Source organism: Onychostruthus taczanowskii, unplaced genomic scaffold (assembly GCF_017590055.1).
Source record: "Onychostruthus taczanowskii isolate IOZ18803 unplaced genomic scaffold, ASM1759005v1 scaffold3, whole genome shotgun sequence".
Classification (NCBI taxonomy): Eukaryota; Metazoa; Chordata; class Aves; order Passeriformes; family Passeridae; genus Onychostruthus; species Onychostruthus taczanowskii.
In genome coordinates this window covers 1,320,728-1,343,199 of record NW_024500349.1, presented here as the reverse complement: position 1 = coordinate 1,343,199, position 22,472 = coordinate 1,320,728, and the positions used below count along the sequence as shown (strand labels likewise).

Sequence of the window (22,472 nt, the reverse complement as noted above, 5' to 3'; positions counted from 1 at the left end):
GTCACATGCCTACCAGATGCACATAAACCATCTTCTTGGTCAGTCCTAGCGGGGAGCGGGGCAGGAAAGCTGACAGGTAAGTGACGTGCTTGGCTAGAGTGATCTCCCAAGAAACAGAAGCTTCAGAAGGCTCAAGAGCTCTGTGAGACACAGTTCGGTTGTGTAGTGGATAAATCATGTAGAATGGTGACACTTCAGCAAGGCAAGGACGGGTGCTTGTCAGGAAGATCCTGGCAGCCATTTTTCTTAGATAATACTGGTTATCCTCACTAGAATTACTGTCTGAGGCAACCAAAACATACCATGATGTTAAAGCTGAAGCAGTGTGAGTAAATCAATTAATTAGGTGTGGGTAGCATTTGCCTTTCACTGTAAAGGGATCAGAGGAAAACACTTAGCTTTTATGTTCTTGTTCTGCTCCATGCCTTACCATCAGTTCATTCAAATAACCTGACCCAAATAAGTTATTATATTATTATGCTTTGGTGAACATTTCTACCCTGCACCAACATCATGATATGAAAGTTAACAGATGCTGCTTTGTAGTAACTGGAAGTGGACAGAAAAATTGTCACATGAGTGGGGAACACCCAGATAGCTCTAAACCTCCGCCCTTCCTCCGTGGAGTATCTCCTCATTTCTTCTACCTCTGCCCTGCTATTTGCAGGGAAAACGTGCATAAAAGCTGAGAGGGAGATCCCACAGATAGACTCAGGTCTCCAGCACTTGTGGGTGTCAATGCATCCAGATGAAGGAGCTTGAATGGAAAATGACTGGAAGGGGATCATTAATCCAGAGAAGTTGAATTGGAGTTTGTGGATACTTTTATTTGTGGTCTTTTCCTGTATAACTATTGTGGTTTAGTATTGGGGCCTTTGCAGAAAGAAGGGGTTTGGAGGATAAAAGACAGTTTTTCCTTTGACTTTATAATTGCCAAGGTTTCCCTCTGCATCCCTGAGGAATTACATTAGAGGGGTTTATTCTACCAACAGTCTGTTAGCAGGATTGGCCCCTTGTTGAAAGCATGATGCAGTGCTTAAATAAGAATAAGGTAAAATAAGATGAAGTTGTAAGGCATTAGGTTGCATGTGGGCATTGAATGTCTTTTTCTCTGTGCTAAAGGTATTGACTTCAGTCATTAATTGCTTTATGAACAGAGTCACTAGAAATGGCCCAGACCTTGCTAACACTGTCAGCTAAAAATAATGCATGTAATGCATACATTCCTGGGGAGACACTTCAAGTTTGAGATACGAAGTTGTTTTAATAGCCTGGACTTTGATTTTATTTGTCTGTGGCCATGCTGGGGAGTATTGGCAATTAAATTATCTCAATGTCATAAATATATTTAGATTTTTTCTTTAGAATGACATCTTTTCTTTTTCAGCCACTTAATACAATGTAATGCTGTTAAAGACTTTAGAAGACAAGAAGCAGTGATGCTTTATTAAATTCAGAAAGTTCTTTGCCTACAGTATTGCTCCACTTCAAAGATTTTTCTACTTGAAATCAGTGAGACTCATTTCATTCAAGAGTTTGACAAATGGTAGTGCTGTGCACATCAGAAGAAATGAAATCTTTTAGGAGATATAGTAATGACAGGGAGATAGTTGCACAGCTGGTTTTGGTTCCATCTCTGATAGCAGGATCTCTGCACTGCCCCTTACTACTACACAGAAGCCAGTCTAGGTGTGTGGCTGTGGCCAAACCTGTGCTACAGGTACTTGTGAGCTGGGGCACTGACCTCTCTTCTGGTGCTACATCCTTCTGCTGAAGGATTTTAAAAGGACAGAGTGGTCTCTCAAATACAGGCCATCCCAGATCCGCATCTGTGTATGTGAGCGTGAGAGATAGCTGTCTGAAATTATTTACTCTTGTAACTCTGGTCTCCATTCCTGGGAGAAGTAAAGAAGAAAAATGCCAGAAGTGGAAGACAAAGCATGGAAAACCCAGAGACTGCAACGATGCCTATATTAACTGGGCTGACATGGCTTTTTCACAGGCTGCATTTCTCAGTCCATAGCCTGACCAAATGTTAACTGTACTATATTTGGTGTTTCAACAGGCAAACGCCAAACTTGCACACCAGCCCTTCATAATGTAACTCAGTCACTGATATACATGTATAATACATGTATAATATATGGGAAGCATTAAAAAACACAGTGTTTTCTGCAATAGACTGGATGTAGAGCCAAAGCTAGAGAAAAAATAATTGAAAGAAAACCTGCTAATTGCCAGTGAGATACGGAGATATTTGGATCTTGTATTGCAAATTTTTGTCCATACGACTAACACGTGCACCAGCGGATGTGGAGCTTCCACACGCAGGTAATCTTGGCCATACACACAAGCTCTTTCCCTAGCTGGGTCATGTGCTTTTCTTAGTCTCCAGTTCTGTGTATCCAGTCAAGATGTAACGAGAAGAGAATACTTTGTTTTTCAGTACAATGTACCATATACCTCATGGGCACCTGTGATCTACTAGTGCCACATGGACACAGTTAGCTGACCATCTGCTTGACACTTCTTGTGGTGTATTAAAATATTGAAGCCAATTCAGATTGAGTACTGGGTAGTACAGACTGGATTAGCTATGGTTATACCCATTCTTCAGTCCAAAAGCATCCATTTGCTAAGGTGGACAGCAGTTCATTATAGTTTCCTGTAGTTTCCAAAACAGTTTCCTTCTTCAGTACCAAGCAGTGTGTAATGTCTTGAAACAGTTATTCTTTCATATTATATGCAGGATGTGATCACAGCGCGTCAGGAGGGCAGTGAAAACTTGCATGGATCATGTGGATGCTTGTTGCCATTTTCTGGAATTTGGCTTAATGAAAACAAAGTTGAGAAAAGTGCTTGTTTTGTTTTGGTGTTTCGTTTTGTGGTTTTATTTTTTTTTTTTCTTTTTAATTATCTCAATCCCAGCTTGCATTATCTTCCAGAAATTGCAGTATTGGATCCAGCTGGAAATGACTGCAGTATTGTTTTGCCATAGCACTAAAGCATTTTGTCTGGAAGTTCAGCTATTTAGATTACATGTCCCTCTTGAAGCCTAATGTTCAAGAGCTCTTCATTAGAAACATCAATGGTATTAAATGGAAATGGATCTTGCATGATGATATAGAAAAATCAGACTAGTAATGCAGTATCCAGTTGGCCATTGTAATGCATTTCCTGTAACTGAGAATTCCTTAACACAGAGAAGGGTAACTAAAATAACACAATATATTTATTTTACTACTTAGAGCTTTAATGAACTTCAGGAAAATAGTTTCAACGGAGTGTTTTAAAAGCTCTGTTACCTTGTGCACACTGACCTGGTCCTGCAAACAATTACACTTGGGCACAGGGTTGCTGACTGCCAATGGCCCACTTGTGTGTGTAAGTGGAACATACGTGTGTGTACATGTAGAGATCAAGGCCTTGCTCTAGTTGGGAAAATCTGAAATACTTTAACCAAGGGGTAGATTTTGCAGCAACACTACAAAATCAAGCAGATAAAGCCTTTTGCTCTGCCATTGACTAGGGGCTCGTTCTGGCTGGTACTTGAATGGGAAACTGCCAGATGTGCCATGTGAACTTGGCCACGCTTCCCAGGTACCAGCTCGGGGTGGGTTGGTGAGGCACCTGCCTTGGTGCTTCCCTGTGCACAGCCGTGCTGATAGCGAGAGGAGCTCTCCTCCAAGGAGCTGCCTCAGTTTTGGGCCAGGGCAAGAACCAGTCCTGCACTGCCAATGACTTAATTAATTCTCTGCTGGTTTGTCCTGCAGCTGGCTGTTCCACACAACGACGAGTGGACGCGCTTTGCCCGGACCTTGGTGGAGATCCGCGCCAACCGAGCCGACAGCGAGGAAGAGGGGGCGGTGGAGCTCTCGGCATAGAGGGAGAGGAGCAGCGCCCGCCAGAACAGCAGCTTCCCCCCTGAGTTCGCCAGTGTTCAGTGTCAGAGTCAGTCTTGCTGTGGCTTTTGATGCCAGTGTACATGCCAGTATTGCTCAAAGCATTCCATATTAATCACACTGCTTTACACAAGGCTGAAAATATCCAGAGCATTTTCATACTTTATATTTCTGTCTGAAAAGTAAGAAAGAAAAGACAAATCAACCCTTTATGGGTTTAGTTGTTGCCTTTTAACTACTTAGGAGCTGTATTTAATAGCTAGGAACCCCTGGTTAAACTTGTGCTCACATTGCCCTTCTGGCATAGTCCTATTAAATCCATATGAAGCCAGATATGATTATGTGCAGATGTGGTGTGCTTCACTGTATGGGACTGGGCCAAAGACTTTAGATGTGGTGTATCACATGGTGACTTACATTATGAATGGATGTACTATACGAAAGTTGCTGCTCCTTATTTATTGCGGTGTGCTGCATGGAACATATTTATTTGAAAGCATTAAAATAAACGATCCTAAAGCATGTGCATAATGAGAGAACTGCATTGTCTGTGTGCTGCTGTAGAGGTTACATTAAAGTCCACGTAACAATTACAGTACATCAGTTGTGCTTAAGATGTAAGATCTATAAAGGTTGGCTTGAGTGGATGGAATGAGCTCCCTTTCCTTTTTTTTTAAGATGCCTATTATTTCTAGGCACTTTAACTATATTTCAGATACAGTTGGTCACTGATACTTGTCATGCAAGTTAACACTAATAGTCTGACAAAGGGTTGTGGTTCCCAAGTATGACACTAGTATTGCCAATAAAATGTATCAGGCCTGTTCTGTTGCAGTGTGGTTGATCTTTCTTTGCCAGCAGTGCTCAGCATGTTCATTGCCAGTCACTGGTGAGGCACTGGGTAGATGTGACTGCCCTGATGCACAGAAAACTCCTGCAGCTGCTCTGTAAATAGGTACCTTCAGCACTGGGACTGCCCAGTAATGGACCTGTGTGGATCAGACCCTGCTACTAATTTTACATGGGCAAGCACTAAGCTTTGCGTGTCAGCTTCTGGCCTAATTTTTATTTTCCCTCCATGCTTACCTGCACACACAGAGCAGCAGCATGCTGCCATATGTGCTGAAAGAAAAGGAATACGAGAGACAAGGCCTCCTTAGACTGTCTTGAGAGACAGGCTGGGACAGGGGACAGAGGAACAAGCTCCTTTATGACAATCTCTTGTGGCTTGAGCAAAGAAACAGAGTGCAGACTGGTCTCATTGGGTGCTGTGGCCCAGAGGGATGTTGGTGGTGAGGCTCCTCAGTACATCCATGTCACAACACTGCTGAGCCAGAGGACAGCTCTGATATCTGGGTTTAGCAGTGGTCCATTTAGGGGCATGGAGGTAAACATTTTAGCAAGAAACACTGCAAGTTTGACAAGAAGGATCTTGTACATTGTTTCTCATCTCATCTTTGGGAGTCATATTGAGGAATGAACACATCATCTGATCATGTTTGAGGCTACAGCCCAATCCAGAAACTCTGGGAAGTCTGCACTGCCAAAGCCAGAGTAGGCTGAGAAGATGAATCCTTTGGAAAAGCTGCATTTCTCTTCTTGGTGGTTAGAGGCACCTCCCTGTGAGCGTGCAGGGGCTACTTTCATCTTCATGGCGGTACCTGCAGCTATCTCCCAGTGCCCCATGAAAATGTCCAGCCACTGGGCTGTGGGGAGCACCTTCTCCCAGAAGGCCTAGTACACAGGAGAGATATAGCAGTCATTTTCGGGTGGCACCCTGAGATTGGAGCCATATGTTAGAGAACTTTTTGTTCCTGCTGCTCCCCTGGGTGCTCTGGGAGTTGTCCTCAAGAACCAGTGTAGCACTTGCAGCACTTCTGTAGCTTAAAGGTGAACAAACAGCCAGGTGAAATGACTGTAAAGGAGCAGCTTAGATATCATCTCTGGGGTTTTTTTCCCTTCTTTTGCCCTGTTTTCAGAAACCCCAACTGCTGTCTGTATACATGGATGAGGCAGATGTGGTGCAGAGTGGAAGAGAGGAAAACACACTTGGTTCTCAGCGGGTCACAAGACCAGAACATATGCACAGGTGGATACACACCAAAGTACTGCCATAATGGGAGGCACAGGTGAGAACCCACCACCCTTCTTCCCTGTGGAGTAGCTGCACATTGCAAAGTGTGAGGACACGATCTGAGAGTGCCTGAGTGTGGTGTAATGGGAAGGCATGCAGCCAATGTTGTCTTCCATTCATCATAATCAGTGCAGTGGGAACAGCTGGCAAATTTGATTCTACTTTTTCCATATTACCATTCAGCTTTTGGAACCTAAGGGGGGGTCTGCATGTTCATGTCTAAGTTCTCCCTACTTCATAGCATTAACAGCTTCTGAAATAGTTTTAAGAGCAGCCTCATAGGACCTTCAGCAGTTGCTGCTGTATGCAAATCAGTATGACCAAAGTCCATTTTTGAAATTTTTCTTTCCTTTTTTTCTTTTTTGTGGTGTGGGGGGTTCAACAGTACACAGAGGGAACAAGGAAAACATATGAGTTTCCACAGAAATCACAGGTTTGTATATACAGAGCAATAACATGAAAGAGCCATTTCACACAGCTGAAGCAGATGGAAAAGCACCCAAGAACAAGAAGCATTTACTTCCCTTCTGCTGCTCATGATTATTCTGCAGTGGAGTTTCTGACCTGCCCTTGTTGCTGCCCTTCCAGGAATCTCCCACAGTTCTTGTTTGTTTGATTTTCCTGCTGCTAAACAAATAGCTGCATTTCACTGGCTTTCTAAAACAGCATATATGACAAAATGTTACTCAGAATCTGCCCAGTAGGGAAATAAATACCAAATTATCCTTTAATTTGAGCAAAAAGAAATCATCTTCTCCTGTCTCTTTTGCCTACAAACATCCAGAGAACCGAAGGAAGACCATAAAGGGTTATGTCCTATGTTCTAGCACTACCAGGATGCTGCCATGACTGGTCTGGGTGTGAAGACAGCCTGGCTCTTTTAGGGCCATTGCAAGTGAGCTTTCTGTGAAGGACAAACTGTGTGTTCAGACTGAGCTGGACAGCACATCAGAACCACAGAGGTCAGATAAAGCAAACTCTAGCAGAAGTAGGCAAGTGGCAAGAAGAGGCTAAATTGAGGTTTAGCATGGTGGACAGGACCATGAGGTACATGTGGGAGGGACAATTCTCCTACACTGGTTGAAGGAAAGTCCGAGTCCCCCTTGATTTCAGTGCCAAGGATCAGAGCTACGCCAGCACAGGCAAGAGGCAGAGGAATGATGTGGCCAGGGACAGGGGATTTGCTCTGAAAAAAGCTGCGAAAGGACATGGGGAAACATTACAGGTGGCACTGGGGGTGGGAGCTGGAGGCATTAGCTGAAAGGTGAAGCAGGATTCTTCACCTTTATGACATGTACTTTGGTCAAGACACCCCGTGGTAACAGAGAAAGAAGGTGATAGCCAGAGTATACTGAAAGAACATGTGCACAGCACTGGCCAACCTGGAATTTGACCAGGACACACACAACTCAGCATGGGGCTGGAATGCCAGGTCCATCATGTAAATAACAACACTTGGACCAAGTGGATCTTTGAAAGGTGGAAGTGAAATAGGCTACTTCTGAAGTCTGGGAACACCACAAACATGTCCATGGAAAAGCTGTCAGAGCAAGTCTTTGCTGCTGAGAGTAGACTCCACAGAATTTCCTGTAGCTTATTACTTCAAAGAGAAAAAGTAGGTGGGACAAATGGCGCTGGGTTGCAGCAATTCAAGAGCTCCAGCTTTTTCCACAGGGTACACATCAAGTGTTCCATAAGAAATTTTTCAAGATGGAAGGTGTTTCCTCCTGAGTCTCAAAACCAATGCCCCAAACATTTGCTACTCCTGAAAATATCAGAGCCCCTACCATGCCCTGGAATATCATCATCTCACACTACAAATGACAGCCTGCATCTCTAGGGCTATGGAAACAACTAGGAATAGGTTCTTTCACACAAGACAGGTGGAAAAAGCTCCAGAGTTTTAGCAACTGTAGATAAGAAGCATGCATGGCAGAAGACTGGAAACCCCTCACAGAGCAAAACAGCATCCCACATGGAGTGGGATGGTCTCCACTGGCCAGTGGCAAAGGACACTCTCCTAAGGCAGGACTCGGTGACTAAGGGTGCTATAGAGCAGCTACCTGTCCTTGGGAAGCTTACAGGACCGGTTCTCCTTCGAAGTCATAAGCAAAGATACTTCTGAAGTAACCCAACCATGTCTGGTACACAGTGTCTGCACAGCCTGGGGTGTGAGGAAGGCCAGGCAATGTAACTACAGCAGCTGGAATGAATCTTGCAAGCAATAGAACTGCTTCCTGGTGCGATGAGGAACAGTGCAAGGAGAAGTTAAAATTATTGCTACACTTGAAATGTCATCTCTCTGAAGGGCAACACTTTGAAGACATCCCCAGGTTCAGCACTAGGAGAGGCTGCTCAGTCTCACAGCCTGAGTTATCTGCTTCCCACCAGGCAGAAAGCAGAATCACCACATCACCACATGGCACATGGCATTAAAGAAACCACTTCATCCCAGGCTGCTTCTGTGTTATTTGATGTATTTGAAGGTCTCTGGAGACATTCAAAATACAAACATCTTGGGATTTGTATATTCTTAACCATTAAATAACTCACAAATTATCACTATCTCTGGAAATCGTCTTTTAGCTTATGCAAAAACCAGCAAATATTTAAACAAAAACAGAGTCTGAGCTTTACAGCAGTGTTTAAACAGCAAAGCTGGAGGATTCCTGATTGTCCCTGCACCACTGGAAAGGATCTCAGCAGCAGGCAGTGTGACTTGTATGTGCACATAGAGGCTAAGCCAGGGTCATTCCAAGCAGGCTGTCCCCTCCTAAGATGATGTAGAGCCGCTTGTCAGGTTTTGTATTTTTAGCAGGTTTAGAAAAACCTGCCCAATTTATTTTTGAAGCCTGTGGTATGTTTGCTTACAAAAGCATCCCTGCAAAGTGTCAATATTAAGTCAGCTTAAACCCAACCCATTCCCCAGGGACCAGGCAGAAAAGCATCTCCTGGCTTCTGCTGGACTGAGAAACACAAACACGGGGTACCTGCCTCAGCAGCTCCTTCCCCACTCTCAGTCTGACAGGTAACATCACCAGTATTTGGCCATTTCTTTTTTCCAGAAGCGCTGTCACAGGGAGTTAGCTGGAGTGCAGGAAGCAAGTGAGGTTACTTTTTATCCATTTGCATAACTCACCCAGAAACCAAGACAGGACAAACATTGTCCTCAGGGCGTTTTGTTTGTTTGCAAGGCAATATGACAATTCCTTGGCCTGCAAGCTTTTCAGAGCAGGAATGCATCCTTTTGTGTCTGGAGGAAGCCGACTGTGGGCACAAATCTTCCCCAAGATATCTGGGCAGAGCTGCAGCAGATTTGGAATTCGGCTTAATGTTAACAAAGCAGCCACTAGCTCTTCAACACTTCTGCCCCTACCTCTGCTGTCTACTGACCCTGAAGAGATGGGCAGAAGGAAAGAACAATCCTCCAGGAAAGTTAATGGTGAAGGGAAAGGCCACCATGTGTGGTGTGGGTGTGTCAGTCCAGCCCTGCTGAGAGAGGATGAAGTCTGTGGCCGAGATGGATCAGCCACATGAGAGCTGTACCTGAGCTTTCCTCCTGGGATGGGAGCTTTGCCCTTACCCCAGAATAAAGAACAAGCCATAAATATACTGCCAGGCCTGGGAATGAGAGGGCACGAGGAGGCAGAGAAATTGGTTTTGTGGAATACAAGCAATGAATGGTCTTTATCACACGAGCCAAGAAGTTGTGCAAGCCCTACAATAACCCAGCTCTAATTCCTCTTCTGTGCCTGGCTGCAAAGCCCCAGCAGCACTGGGGCTCAGTGTCAGGCAGCACAGGAACGTGCTCTGGTGGGTGCAGCCTGGGTGTCCCTCTCCAGAATGAGCCAGGAGGAAGCAGCTGCCAACCAAGCCCATCCAGTGGCCAGGCATTTCCTCTCCTGGATCAGTGAGAAGGTGCAGCTCTGCACTCAGACATCTTCCCAGAGCTGCTGACTTTCCACAGAAACCCCTGATATGGTATATCAGGCAAATGTGAGGAATGAAGTATAACAGCAGCTCTGAAACAGCCTAAAATCTCATGTGTGAAGCACAGGCAGCGCCCAGTGAGAATGTCTTACTTCTGTGACATGCTTTAACCAAAAATCCTGATGGTTAATTTTGAAGGGTTATTACAAGGGAGAGCTTTTTTCCCCCTATTTGTGAAATGAAGGAGCTGTCGTTTGGGGAGACACAGATACACATGGCTGAGAGGAAGCAGCTGCTGTCTGTCAGAGCCCAGTGGTTTAGCCAGACTCCAAGATGCAGCTGCATCTGCTCCCCTCACCTTCACACACAAGTGCTGCTACTCATACCCCTGAGTTCCATTTCACTAGTAACTTCAAAATACAAATTATTACAAAGAGAATAACTTTCATGATGACCCAAATACAAATACAAAATCAGAGTGATTTTCATTTCAGTATTTTCACAAATTACAGCACAGTGTGATATTGCCCAGCAAACTCATTCTTCTGCAGAGACACTGCATCTGTGCAGTCCCTCAGTTTACAGCCAAGGTTGAAGGCACCCACCCCTCACCCCCTCCCCCCCACTCCAAGGAGACAAGCAAAGCCAAATTCCTCATCTTAGAGGTTAGCATAGAAGATACCCAACAGGACCTTCAAGTGACTAGGTGATCAGGCTGTTCATAACCACTAACCTTCTCCCAATAGTAAAGATCTAAATATCAAAGCTTCAATCCTCCCTTCTGACTGAGGAAAAAGTTTCTCTTTTTTCCTGAGTCACATCTCCACCAACAGATGTCTTTTATGGGCAGGGGAATTGTAGTAATTTGTTCTCAAGCTGCAGGTGTTTTCATAGCCTACAAGTGCAAACTTTAGCTTCATCTTAACCTGACTTTATCACTGAAGCCAAACAAGACATTCGATGTACTGCACTATTTCCATAACAGAATACCATGTATGCATCTGTTTGAAAGGTTTATTTCTATCTTCATAAATACAGAATTTTCTAAACACTGTGCAAGGCACCAAAAATTAAGTAAAATCTTTTATTTTAGACTATTTTAATCTCTTTTGACTCAATGAAGTAAATAAGAATCTGAAACCACCTATTTGCCAATTACAAGCCAGCAGTTAAGGCAGGTACCATTGATACAGTGCATGAATTTTCTATTGCAGTTATTTAAACAAGCAGCGTTTTACTATAGAAGTGCATATACAAACTGAATTCCAAACACCAGCAACCCAAGATAGGCACCCAGTTATGAAATTTCCTTGTATGTGTAGTAGAATGCCAAAAGTTCTGCCATAAAGTGCAAAGACTATGGACAATAACACTTTCTTTTGAGCATTTTGATACCAGTAACATAATACAACGGCTAAACATTTATAAATGTGGTTTCCATTACAAAAACATGTTCCACATAAAAGCTCCATAATACAATCCAGAAACAGAACTTGTGCGTGATTTCAGAAGTTGAAGCTGTACTGGCATACTTAGGTACCGGGTATATATTTGCTGACCTCTACAGACACGCACCAAGTTTCAAACCAATTTACACGCACAGTCCAAATCATTCTGCTTTGAGCACCGTGATATCCACTGAGTTTTCCATTTGAGTGACGATGAGCGACATCTGCCCTGCTAATCTGCAACTGAGCATTGCCTGTAAAATGATCTGGTTCACAGCTCTCACCCAGCCCTCCCCAATAAACAGAACCTAAAATTAGTGTCTTCCCAACACAAGCACATGTCAGATGTGGACAAATACATTCATGGTCCCAAACTTAAAACAACTGGTAAGAATTTCACAGTGATCTGGTTACGGAAGCACAAAGACAAATGATTCCATTTAAGATGAAAATTACCTTAAAACTCAAATGAAGCTAATCTTTTATATGATGAGAAGCTAAAGGAACAAAGTATTAACCAATTAGAAAAGTGGCTCTTTCCCAACTAATAACAAAAGCCCTACAGCAACAAACTTAGGGTCCTACTGCTGCAGCAGCCTTTGAGGTAGGTGGCGATGGCTTAAACCGAGGTAGGTAAAGTCCAAACTTGTTTTCAATCCCTGCAAAAGTGGCAACTGCCAATTTGTAACCACCAACATGGTCAGGGTTAGGAGCAGGGAGCGTGATCCTAGATTTAGGAACTGTCTCTGATCCAGCTGGTTTTCTGCAAAATAATAAAAACAATAAATTAACTTCCATCGAGTAAAATCAGTATTCACAAAAAATTCCATAAATTTAATGAGACATCTGAGTGTACTTCCCTATAAGTAACTAAATTAAATACTGCAATGTTTAAGAGAAATGCCCTGTTTTAAAACCTTCCAGAACAGTCAGGTGCCTTCATGTTGATTGAGTATGGTCAAATCCAGGTAAAATTTTCAGTGCATTAATCAAAACTAGTGTGAGGTAGCACGGGTTCCTAAGTCTTTGCTACGGCATACAACCAATCCAGGAACACAGCAGAGTGTAATTTCTGTGGTGGCTTTCAAACTGCTGTCCCCAAAGATCCATAGAATCTGCAGCTGCTCTGGGATCAAGCTGAACATGTACATCCACCTGTATTGTCAACAAAGGCAGGAGGCACAGCTGAAATGCCAACAAATTGGTTTTGACCTTGGTGACAACTATATATTTTTTTGGATGTCAAATGCCCTGTCTAATTAGGGACGCAGCTCCTCCACCAAACAGTGAGACTAATGCAGAGTGTATCCTGACCTGGCAGGAATCACGTTTTTCCTGCATTTACATCCCCAGCCCTTATTTAGCCTCCCACTGTCTCTGTTTACACTAACATAGGTCCCCTGCTTGAAACTGTGCTATAAAATATGGTAATATCTTGCTATGAAAACAGCCACTGGAATATCATCCCAACCTCCACCTGTAAAGTGAAGTTGAAATAATATTTAGAAAGCCTTTACAACATGTCCTAGCAAGCCACTGCCTCTGATGTTCTAAAGAGGACTCTTGGAACCCAAGAGAATCAAGGGTAACTTCAGGTATGTTCAGACATCACATACTTACACTCCTCCAAAGTCCACATAAAACCATCTCTGCAGTAGCTCGTAAGTCACCAGAGTTACACCAAACTGAGGAGAAGATCGAAATACACGAGCTTGAAAGAAAAGAAGAGAGTTCCTAAGTGACAAATGCCACAATCAGAAATCGTTTGGCAATCAAAGCTCTTTTACACACCTCCTGCTCCTTTCCAGAGAGCCTTCGGGCCTTCTTCCCGCAGGATCTTGACAAAACAGTCCACAACGCCGCTGTAGGTGGTCTGTCCTGCTCGGGCTGCCACCTGCAGCCTTGTTTTGATCACATCTGCAGGGGTGACCAGAGAGGCTGCAGGCATACCTGAACAACACAAAAGTCATCAGGTGAGTACCACTGCCTTGGCACATACACTACACACCTAGCGTATCCAGAGGGAAGAAGTTCTTTCCTCCTTACATCAGGAGAACGCAGGCACATTTGATTTAAGCAGAACCTGGGAAGGAGAACAAGCAACAAGAGATTGCTGCTGTGGACATGGCTTAACCCAGAGAGAGCTTCTCCCAGAGGAACAACCATATCTAGTGCTTCCTGCCAAGCTGGGAGGCACAGATTGGCGTTTCCAGTGCTACTCAGAAACTTGCATAGTTAATAAGCACAAAGCTTCTGGAGGGAAGGTTGGTATTTCCCTTTCCTTTTCATTCCTCTCTGTGGTTCCTGGCATCCTGGTGTACACTGTGCTAGAATAGGCTGTACACAGACACAAACACAGACACACAAACACCCCTCACACAGCAATCTCACTGAGAACCATGATAATGCCAGGCATGCTCAGCATCGCTTGAGAGCTAAGGCTTACAAAAAGGGTCATTCTTCTCATTAGGAATGGCAGACTGCTCAGCTGCAAAGCCACAGCTGACATCCTCAGCAGAATATGTGGAGGAAGATTTAAATTTACCCTGGCAGATCATCAACTAAAAGTAAAAAATACCAAATTACCAGTGGGTGGTATTTCTAAAATCATTCCTATCCAAACTTGGGGCATGTTTAGAATTGGGGGAAAAAAAGACAAAAAAAAAAAAAAGGCAAAAAAAAGCCCCAAGACTGTACCCAGAAGACACTGTCTCTTATGGTTTTATTACTTTTCCATTCTGCATCTGTTCCAAACCAACTTGGTTAGATGTAGATGCATAAATCTCCTTTCCTTTTTTTTTTTCCCAGCTCAATAATTCTGTAACAAATTTTATCCAAACCAGCATGGTCTGGCCTCAAGCTCCAGCACACCCAGCAGACTGCTCCAAGAGATCAAATCATGTGAATATCACCAAAAGAAGATTTCCTCCTCCTCTCCTTGTCCCCCCAGAACAACTCATACACTGAGTGTGCACTCAGTGCAAGCATGGGCTGTCTCGCAGACAAGCACTAAAACCTGGTCAAGGTTTCTGAACTCCAAAAACACTGAAATTCCTCTTTCAGTGAGGTAAAACACGTAGTTTTACCCACACCAGCGTATTGCTTGAGTCTTCAACTTAAAGCCAGACTTTTGTCCTTCAAAAGCCAACCAGTGTTTTCATGAAAATCAAAGAACTTACTTAGAAACAATTCTGATTACTACACATTGACTTCCGTCTCCTTATCACTCACTCCATATTATTGAGGATATTTTGCACTTGAGATACTTAAAATCCTTTCTTTACGAACTATGTGTACAGGACAAAAGCGTTCACAGACAAATCGAAGTTAAAGATTGCTGCCAAGAGAAGCTTACAATCAGAACGTGGCAAATAGCCCAGCAGGAGCTGACAAGAATCAAAAGGAGCTAGGGGAGGAGAAAGAACTTCACGGACGCAGTAAGCAAACAGAGCAAATTAAGGAGAGATCCTGCAGATGGTATTAGAATAATCTCAGAATATGCTACGGCACAACAGGTTGGGACATCTGAAAACCAGAAGTAGATCAAGCTGGATGACACGTGTTGCCTGTGACTCCAACCACAATGGCAAGGAAGATGATGTAAGCAGTACAAGCAACACCCACTGGCAGAGGAGACAGATACACATCTGAGTATGGCTAGCTTGACTATCCCAGCACCATGGGCTGTGTGTGGGAAGGGGGAGTTTCCCACATGCAGCCAGCGCTCATGCACACATCTGAAGTCTGATGACCAGGTGAGATCCCTGGCTGCAGAAGAGACATTGCCCAAAGACTGAAGCCAGCTTTTCAGAAGTGGTGGGTGTTTTGTTCTGTCTTTCCCTTGACTTTCTTTTGGCAAAACAGTGGACACATGCACTCTCATCACACTTTACATGTGCCCACTAAAACAAATCTCTTGTTTTTGTAAACACTATGATGAGTGTTGTATCTCTAACACTGTAATTTGCTCATGAGAGTTAACCTAGGATGGGATTCACAGGAAGCACTGGATAAAATTCACATTATAACTAGACTGGTGAGCCATATCAGCAACAATAAAGACTGCTTCTGTGCCTGAACTTCAAAGGGATGGTTATCTCAGTCTGCAATCACCTGACAATGGCTAGAAAGAGAAAAATAGGAAAACCTAAGAAATTACTTGGCTTAAAAATGCCATCTTATGTTTCAAGTCTGTAAATATGATCTAAAGTTCAAAAATTGTTTTGTTTCATTAAAATGGGTAAGAAATAAGCTGGCTGTAAAAGCTCCTGTTGGAGGATTTGGAGCCTGGCTTTGGAATGGGGTGGGGGAGGGGAGAGGACAAGGGGGTTTTGAGCAGCAGTCACTGGAACACAGCTGGTTTGGCTAGTGCCAGCTCAATTCCTTTGGACTATGAGCTACTGAATAGAGATCAATATGCTTCAACACAGCAAACCAACTGATCTTAGCTGTCCCCCAAGACCAGATATTGGCCATAAAAGGGCCTTGCTCTCAAAGAGACACCGCCCTGTGTACAATTTTGACCAATAAGTTTTTCACAGAGAGGAGAAAGCTTAAAATTAAATGAGGAAACATTGCTAAATCACCTGTCTGTTTCCATGAGTCACCGGACTCATTCCATCATTTTTCCCACCTGGCAGGTCACAGCAGTCTGCCAGGGGCCATGCTGGAGAAGGAAGCTGCTGGCTGCAGCTTGGAGAGACCAAGCAGCTCCCAATAAGCATGGTGCAAATACCAGCTGATTTGAGCCCTCCTGCTTGCTACACACTTCCCTAAAGGTCCTGTTGCACAAATTTGCAAGCCTGTTTGTTCCCTAGGTGGGAAACCATGGACACTGCAGGAGTAGGATTCTCAAGCTGCCCCCTCCAGCAGACAGCTACCAAGTGGTGGTCCCCTGTGGGTGTAGAAGCTGTGGAGGGACCAGCCATGCTGCAGACATGGGCAAGCTGAGGCTTACAAAGCCTCTGTCTTCTCCCTTAGGCTCTGGCACACTCAAGCTAAATTCATCTGTGAGAAGTTAAGCATGTTTGGGCTCTTCTGTCTGCTATGCAAGTGCTCTGTACCTCTGTCATATCTGGGTATATCACAGGAATTAGCAACCTGTGGCACTGCAGCAATGTTTTCAAGATCTTCTTCTTCTTCTTCTTCTACTGCTTTGTTTAATATTTTAAAAAATTATAAAGGTAAAATCCTCAAGAAGCCAAGTAACTTCAGTGGGATACTGGGGATAGCAAATACTGTCATCATCTTGTCACCTGTTATATGATTGTGTTTGGAGAGCAGTACTTCCAGTGTGGCTTCTGGACTATATATACCAAAATTCAAGATTCACTCGATCATAAAGAATTTTATGAAAGCCATGGTTTTGTTTATAAATAATTACAACAAAATGTTACCTGACAGTGAGACACAGCCAAAACCAGCATAGTAATTTCACAAGGAATGATGATAAATGATAAAAAAAATCAGCAAAAAACTTTATTTTCCCTTTCTTTTGCCTTCTGAATGTTATACCAGGAACTTACAGTATCTTCAACTCACTCTACAGCACAGTAACTTTGTTGTTTCTGCAGTAAGGCTGCAAAACACAGTATTGTTGCATACAGTCCTTTTGAGCATTTTTTGTTATTGTTGTCACTGCCATAACTATTGTGTTGCCAGAGCAGTATAGAGCCACGAAAACGGAAATCTGGGCACTTACCAGCTATTGATCCAGCCAAGAGCAGATTTCCAGGGCTAACCCTCCCATCTTCATTTGTAAATGAAGCTTTCAGATGAGCGTAACAGGGGAAGTAAATGGCAGAGAAGGGGATGTCACGCAAAAAACATGCCTTAGCACCCTGTTTGAAAAAGAGAAGAAATTTTGAGAAGGAGCAAATTTACCATCATGAACCATGAATATCAGAGAACACAGCAACATTGCATTTTTTCACTTTGCTGCAAAGGGCTTACAGAAAAAGCAATTTCTCCCTCAAAATTTTGAGATTCATGTATTTCACCCTGCTGAGGAGTGTCTCTGTGTTTTTTCTTGGTTCAGTAATTTCTGTAATTGTATTTATCTTGTCTACTTCTTCTCCCTCACTTTGAGGTACTGTAGTTATGTGCTGGTAATGGAGACAATACCATGTGTTTGAGTAAACTCTGAAAACACCTTTGGCGAACTTTAAATAGTTGACCTTGTAGCCATGAACCTGTAGTGGGAGTTTAAAAACTGTATGAAACAGAGCCCCAGGATAGGTCTGCCACCTCTCACTCCCACTTTAGATTAATACTCCAGGGAAAACGGTGCCCAGTCCATACCTCTATACAGGCACTATAATTGATAATACAACATATATTGAGGGAACAGGGGAATTAACAGCGAGTCTTTTTGCGGAACAGTAACAGAATTATTTGCTTGTGAATTTTAAAATAAAAGTTATCTGGGACACAGTTTGTTTCAATAACTTTCATCTCTTACTGCTAAATTTGCCTTGCTATCAATTTGTGGAAGTAGCACAACCAGCCAACAAAGTTACCACCAATACAGCTGGTTTCAAATCTAAGAGGGAAGCAAACAGGAAAGAAAATTTTTGGGGTAGTGGCAAGCAATCAAATGTTTTTCAAGCAGGGGAAGGTCAACCAAAATAAAATATCAAATATTTTTGTATCCATGCTCCAACAGCAACAGGGATTTGTAGTCTGCCTTTCCTCAGAATGGAGATCCAGAAGACAGCAGAGCCTGCCAGGACTAAGACCAGGAGGAAAGCACAAACAAGAAGAAGAGCTTGGGAAAACGGGTAAAAAAGCTTGAGAAAGAAATGGTTCACGAATGAGCCTAGGCCTCTTCTCTTTGAAGCAAGGGTGGAGACCTGGTGAAACTGCTTGAGGTTCATCCACAAACCCTCGGGGGGTGTCCTTGTTACTGTACTTCTCTTGTTCACAGGGCTACTAGCACATGGCTCAGTGCCAGATATCTCACAGGGGACATGCTAATATCCACAAAATTTAATTACATCTAATGATATGCCTGGACACATCTGTAAGCTTAGCTTCTATTATAATATACCAGTTAAAATATAGCACTTATCCAAGTTAGATGCTGTTATCAAAGACAAAAGAGCTGCAAGGTGTCAGAAAAACTGAGGTTTCCTTTCCAAGAGGCAAGGCAGAAGAAGGCAGCAGGGTGTGTGACAAGATAACCAGGTCCTGCAAGCTAATTCTCAGGAAACTTTAATAGTGCAGTTTGCAGTCAGAGACTGCCTCTGAAAAAATAAAGATTTATTTTAAAAAGCCATTAGATCTTCTAGTCAGACTTTCTGTGTATCACAGACTCAGCTACTGAACACAGGGAGGACAACAGGCTCTGCTCCAGCCCCCAGTGCTTTCCACCACACTTTCTCAGCTTATTTCTTGAAGTTTTCAGATTAAGTACTGACCACTTCCCCTGACAGTCCCTTTGGAGGTTAATGACTTCTGCAGTTCAGACTCTATGGCTTCTCACTCAGTTGGATGTCTGATTTATGCTGTCCATCGCTCGTTCTTGTTGTGCCTTTCTAGAGACACCAAACAAAATACCATAAAGGAACTCAAAAAGCACTGGTGTTGGTCCTGCTCTGCCCCTTATGCCCTACCTTGAGGACACAGAGAAGGTGAATTTTTTGTATTCAACAGAGACAAAGATTCTGGACTCTCATGTGCAACAGAAGCCTGTTTAATGATTTACCTTTAATCTTCACATAGACAAGACTAGGGTTTTACCACTTCTGCATGAAAAATCCCAACATTTTAAGGATCAAATGTCTGTACTGTACTTACTTCATAGAAAAAATTATGAGACTCACTACTGAAACATTCACAGACTGACATGGTTTTTTCAAAGATTTATTTTTAGAACGTGCATTTCCTCAGAGCAAATCTCCTCAGAGCAAATCTCCAGAGCAAATCTCAGAGCAAATCTCCTCACTGCCTTTGCCCTCAGGGCACATTACTTTTATTTTCTTTACAATTTCATTAAACACTGCACACATTTTTTTTCCCTCGGCATTTTTTACATACCCTGAAATATTCTGATATAGTTGAAATAACTTACACAAATCAATAAAGTCCAAATGTAAGCAACTCGCAGTTCAACCTAAGTTGCTAATATTCCTCCCCCTTCATTAAAAGGCTCTTTTTCATGGGGCAGAAGTGGCATATTGTTAATATCACTAATAATATACAGTCAGGTATGCAGAGAGGGAAGGATGTCCATCAACTTAGCTGGCTCAGTGTAAACAAAACCTGGATCAAAACTTGGATCCACTTTAGTAATAACCAGGCTTGGCTCTGGTCCAGCACTGCAACAGTCTAAAGTTTCCCCCCATCATTCCGTTTAAAGTCTGGGAAAGCATGTTTAAAAGCAGGCCCCATTTAACTTCAAGTTAATCATCCGCAACCAGCCTAGGCCAATTAGGAAGGCTTAGGGAGATTGGCCACAGTATCTTGAAAAGCAAAAGAAACATTTATTTTACTTCTCGCACCTTTTTGATGTGGACAACGTGCTGAAAGCCAAAGGGAATTTTAATCAATCCCCAGAAAGCACTAAGGAGCATCCACCCGAGTTTATTCTGGCAGCCAAGGTGCAGACCTGCCAGGCATGAAATTGTTGGGAGATCCTACACACCAGGACATGCGCCTTCCTCGCACAACAGCCAGTTGGCTCCCATCTTCAATCTCTTTAATAACCTTAAAGCTCTTAATCTCGGATACTATCTTACTGAATAAACCAATGGAGGAAAAAAAACCCTGATTGTCAAAGATTTGGATAAATAAACCCAAGTCAGTGCTGGGGCAGGTTCTTTAGCATGCTAATTCCTGCTTATACCAGCTCTACCTGCAAATAAGGCTCTAAACAAACTATTTCTACTACAAGGGGAGGGTAATTATACTGACAAAGGCACCTCTGTGTCGGGTTGGGCAGAAGGAGCCGGCAGGTCTGGGAGACGCAGGCTTAGCCTAGTCTCCTGCAGTGAATGCACATTGTCTAGTGCAGGGGAAAAATGCCAGACTGGGGGAACCTAGCAGCATTCAAGACAACAGTGGTGCACCTTGTCTGCGAGAGTTATTTAATGCTTCTGGCACCTGTACTTACAGCCACCCCCTCTTTTTCTCTTTTACAGGTTTAGAATTTATTTGGCATGTATAATTGTTATTTTGATCCTATAGCTACAAACAATAGGCAGCATGTCATTTCTTGATCATTTTGCATTCTTCTTGGGTTTTACTACAAATTTAACCCTTTGGAATCAGAGCTCTAACAGCACCTAACAGGTTTTTTAACAGTAGTCAAATATTACTGGTATTTGCTTTCAAGGGCTGCATTTTTTTTTCCACTATAAAATGGCATTGCCTTAAAAGCTACTATAGGTTTTTATTCACATATACTAAACTATGAAACTCATTTAGAACATCATATTAGGGGAATAAAATGCCAATTTCAAATGCTCTACCAGCAATCTGAATTCAGTTTACAGGAAGAAAATATAGTTGTTTTAGTTGGAAGGGCATTTTTTTGGTTAATTTAAAAGGAAATTTCTGAAAAGCAGGTTCTTACATATGAGAACAGTCACAAATAGGCATGGTGGATGCAAAATGTAACTCAAAACTTTTACTACAGTCTTTCATATGTTTATCATCCTGCTGTAAACCCTCAGCTTCAGAACGTGAAATACCTCAGCTGTTATCAAAGGAACCAGGTGAGAGCTTGGTACACATCCTGTCACTTGAGATTACACTTTCCAGGTCAACACACCAGAAGCTTGTTTATGAAGCATTTGGGGGGAAGGGAGAGGAGAGGGAAAAGGAGACTTTTGGAAGCTTTTCTGACTAGTTTTAGAAATGAAAACTGTGTTGGCAGTATCAGCAAAAACACAAATTTGAGCTAAATACCTTGTAGCAATTATAAAAATAAACATTACCACAGCCAACATACCCTTTCCTTGAAGACTCATTTACCACTCTATTATTTACTGTCTTCCTGGGATACAGAATAACTTTGTTGTGCAAAATTAAAATGGCACTGTCTGTTATGCTGTAAAGCACTATTCAGAATGATGATGTATAAGAGGAGTAATATTTTATTAAACATTTTATTACAGATATTACATGGATATGAATTCTTGTGATGTACAAAATAAGTAGGTATACTTACAGTGTTTATTTACAGGGACACTTTAAAGATGCCTTTCAAACCCAACAGAATATAAATTCAACTGACTTTAACGGGACTTTATTCATATTAAGTTGTAAGGCAGAAGACAGAAAATGTATTATCTAATCTTGGATGATTACTTCAATATTCATTTTTGATTAGGAATTAAATAAAATCTATTAAAAATACTGAAAACCAGAGAAGTATCCTTTCCCATTTCTGCCAACACAAATGACATTTTGCATTAGTTTAAGTGATGTTTCCCCTGACTGCGATATGTTGTCTCTATATTTTTAAGAATAGTTGTCACCTACAGAGTATCTATAGGTAAGGAATTTACTAGTCACAAGCTTCAATACCCTGGTGCTTTCACAGTAAAGATTAGTGGGAGAAAGAACACAAATAGAGGAAATAAATTCCCTCTGCAAAAGTGCTGTTATGTGCCTCCCCAAAGCAGCGTTTGGATTTTGAGAAGTACAGTGTTTTAAAATACTTATTTACACAAGTAGTTCAGAATTTTAGACAAAGACAGAAAAAAAATATTTGCTTTCTAGCTTTAAGGAGCTACAGGGGTTCAACCCAGCCATCAGCTTAACAAGCTGTATGTGTCAAATCTTTTTATTGCTGGAATTAACATGCATTTTATTCTAAGCTGCATATCATTACAGAATGGCTAATATCTGACCACCTAGTGAAGGCACAGGGAGTCTAGGAGGAAGCACTGGCTGTAAATTGTCACACTTATTATGATCCCAGACCTACTGTTCTTTAGTTCTTTGGTGAGGAAGGAAGAGAAAGGGAAGCAGAGGTGGGTATGGGCTACCCAGGATATACAGAACCACTGCTTGGGTATGCAGCAATTGAGACAGAAAAGCGAAGGATCAGCT

General features: G+C 42.5%; 2 protein-coding genes across 15 annotated transcripts in view; one reads left to right on the top strand and one right to left on the bottom strand.

Moving 5' to 3' along the window:
• Positions 1 to 4,729, top strand: part of DYNC1I1 (dynein cytoplasmic 1 intermediate chain 1) — a 212,613-nt gene extending 207,884 nt beyond the window's left edge. For all 10 annotated transcript variants that reach the window (XM_041408338.1, XM_041408337.1, XM_041408343.1 and 7 more), the window contains one exon: positions 3,774 to 4,729. In XM_041408338.1, the coding sequence (XP_041264272.1) occupies positions 3,774 to 3,928 (155 nt within the window). In that variant the 3' untranslated portion in view covers positions 3,929 to 4,729. The remainder of the gene's footprint in view (positions 1 to 3,773) is intronic.
• A 6,237-nt stretch (positions 4,730 to 10,966) lies between these two features.
• Positions 10,967 to 22,472, bottom strand: part of SLC25A13 (solute carrier family 25 member 13) — a 98,303-nt gene continuing 86,797 nt past the window's right edge. For all 5 annotated transcript variants that reach the window (XM_041408834.1, XM_041408833.1, XM_041408835.1 and 2 more), the window contains 4 exons: positions 17,116 to 17,254; positions 13,206 to 13,364; positions 13,035 to 13,125; positions 10,967 to 12,177 (listed from right to left, as the gene is read on the bottom strand). In XM_041408834.1, coding sequence (XP_041264768.1) covers positions 11,988 to 12,177; positions 13,035 to 13,125; positions 13,206 to 13,364; positions 17,116 to 17,254 — 579 coding nt within the window. In that variant the 3' untranslated portion in view covers positions 10,967 to 11,987. The remainder of the gene's footprint in view (positions 12,178 to 13,034; positions 13,126 to 13,205; positions 13,365 to 17,115; positions 17,255 to 22,472) is intronic.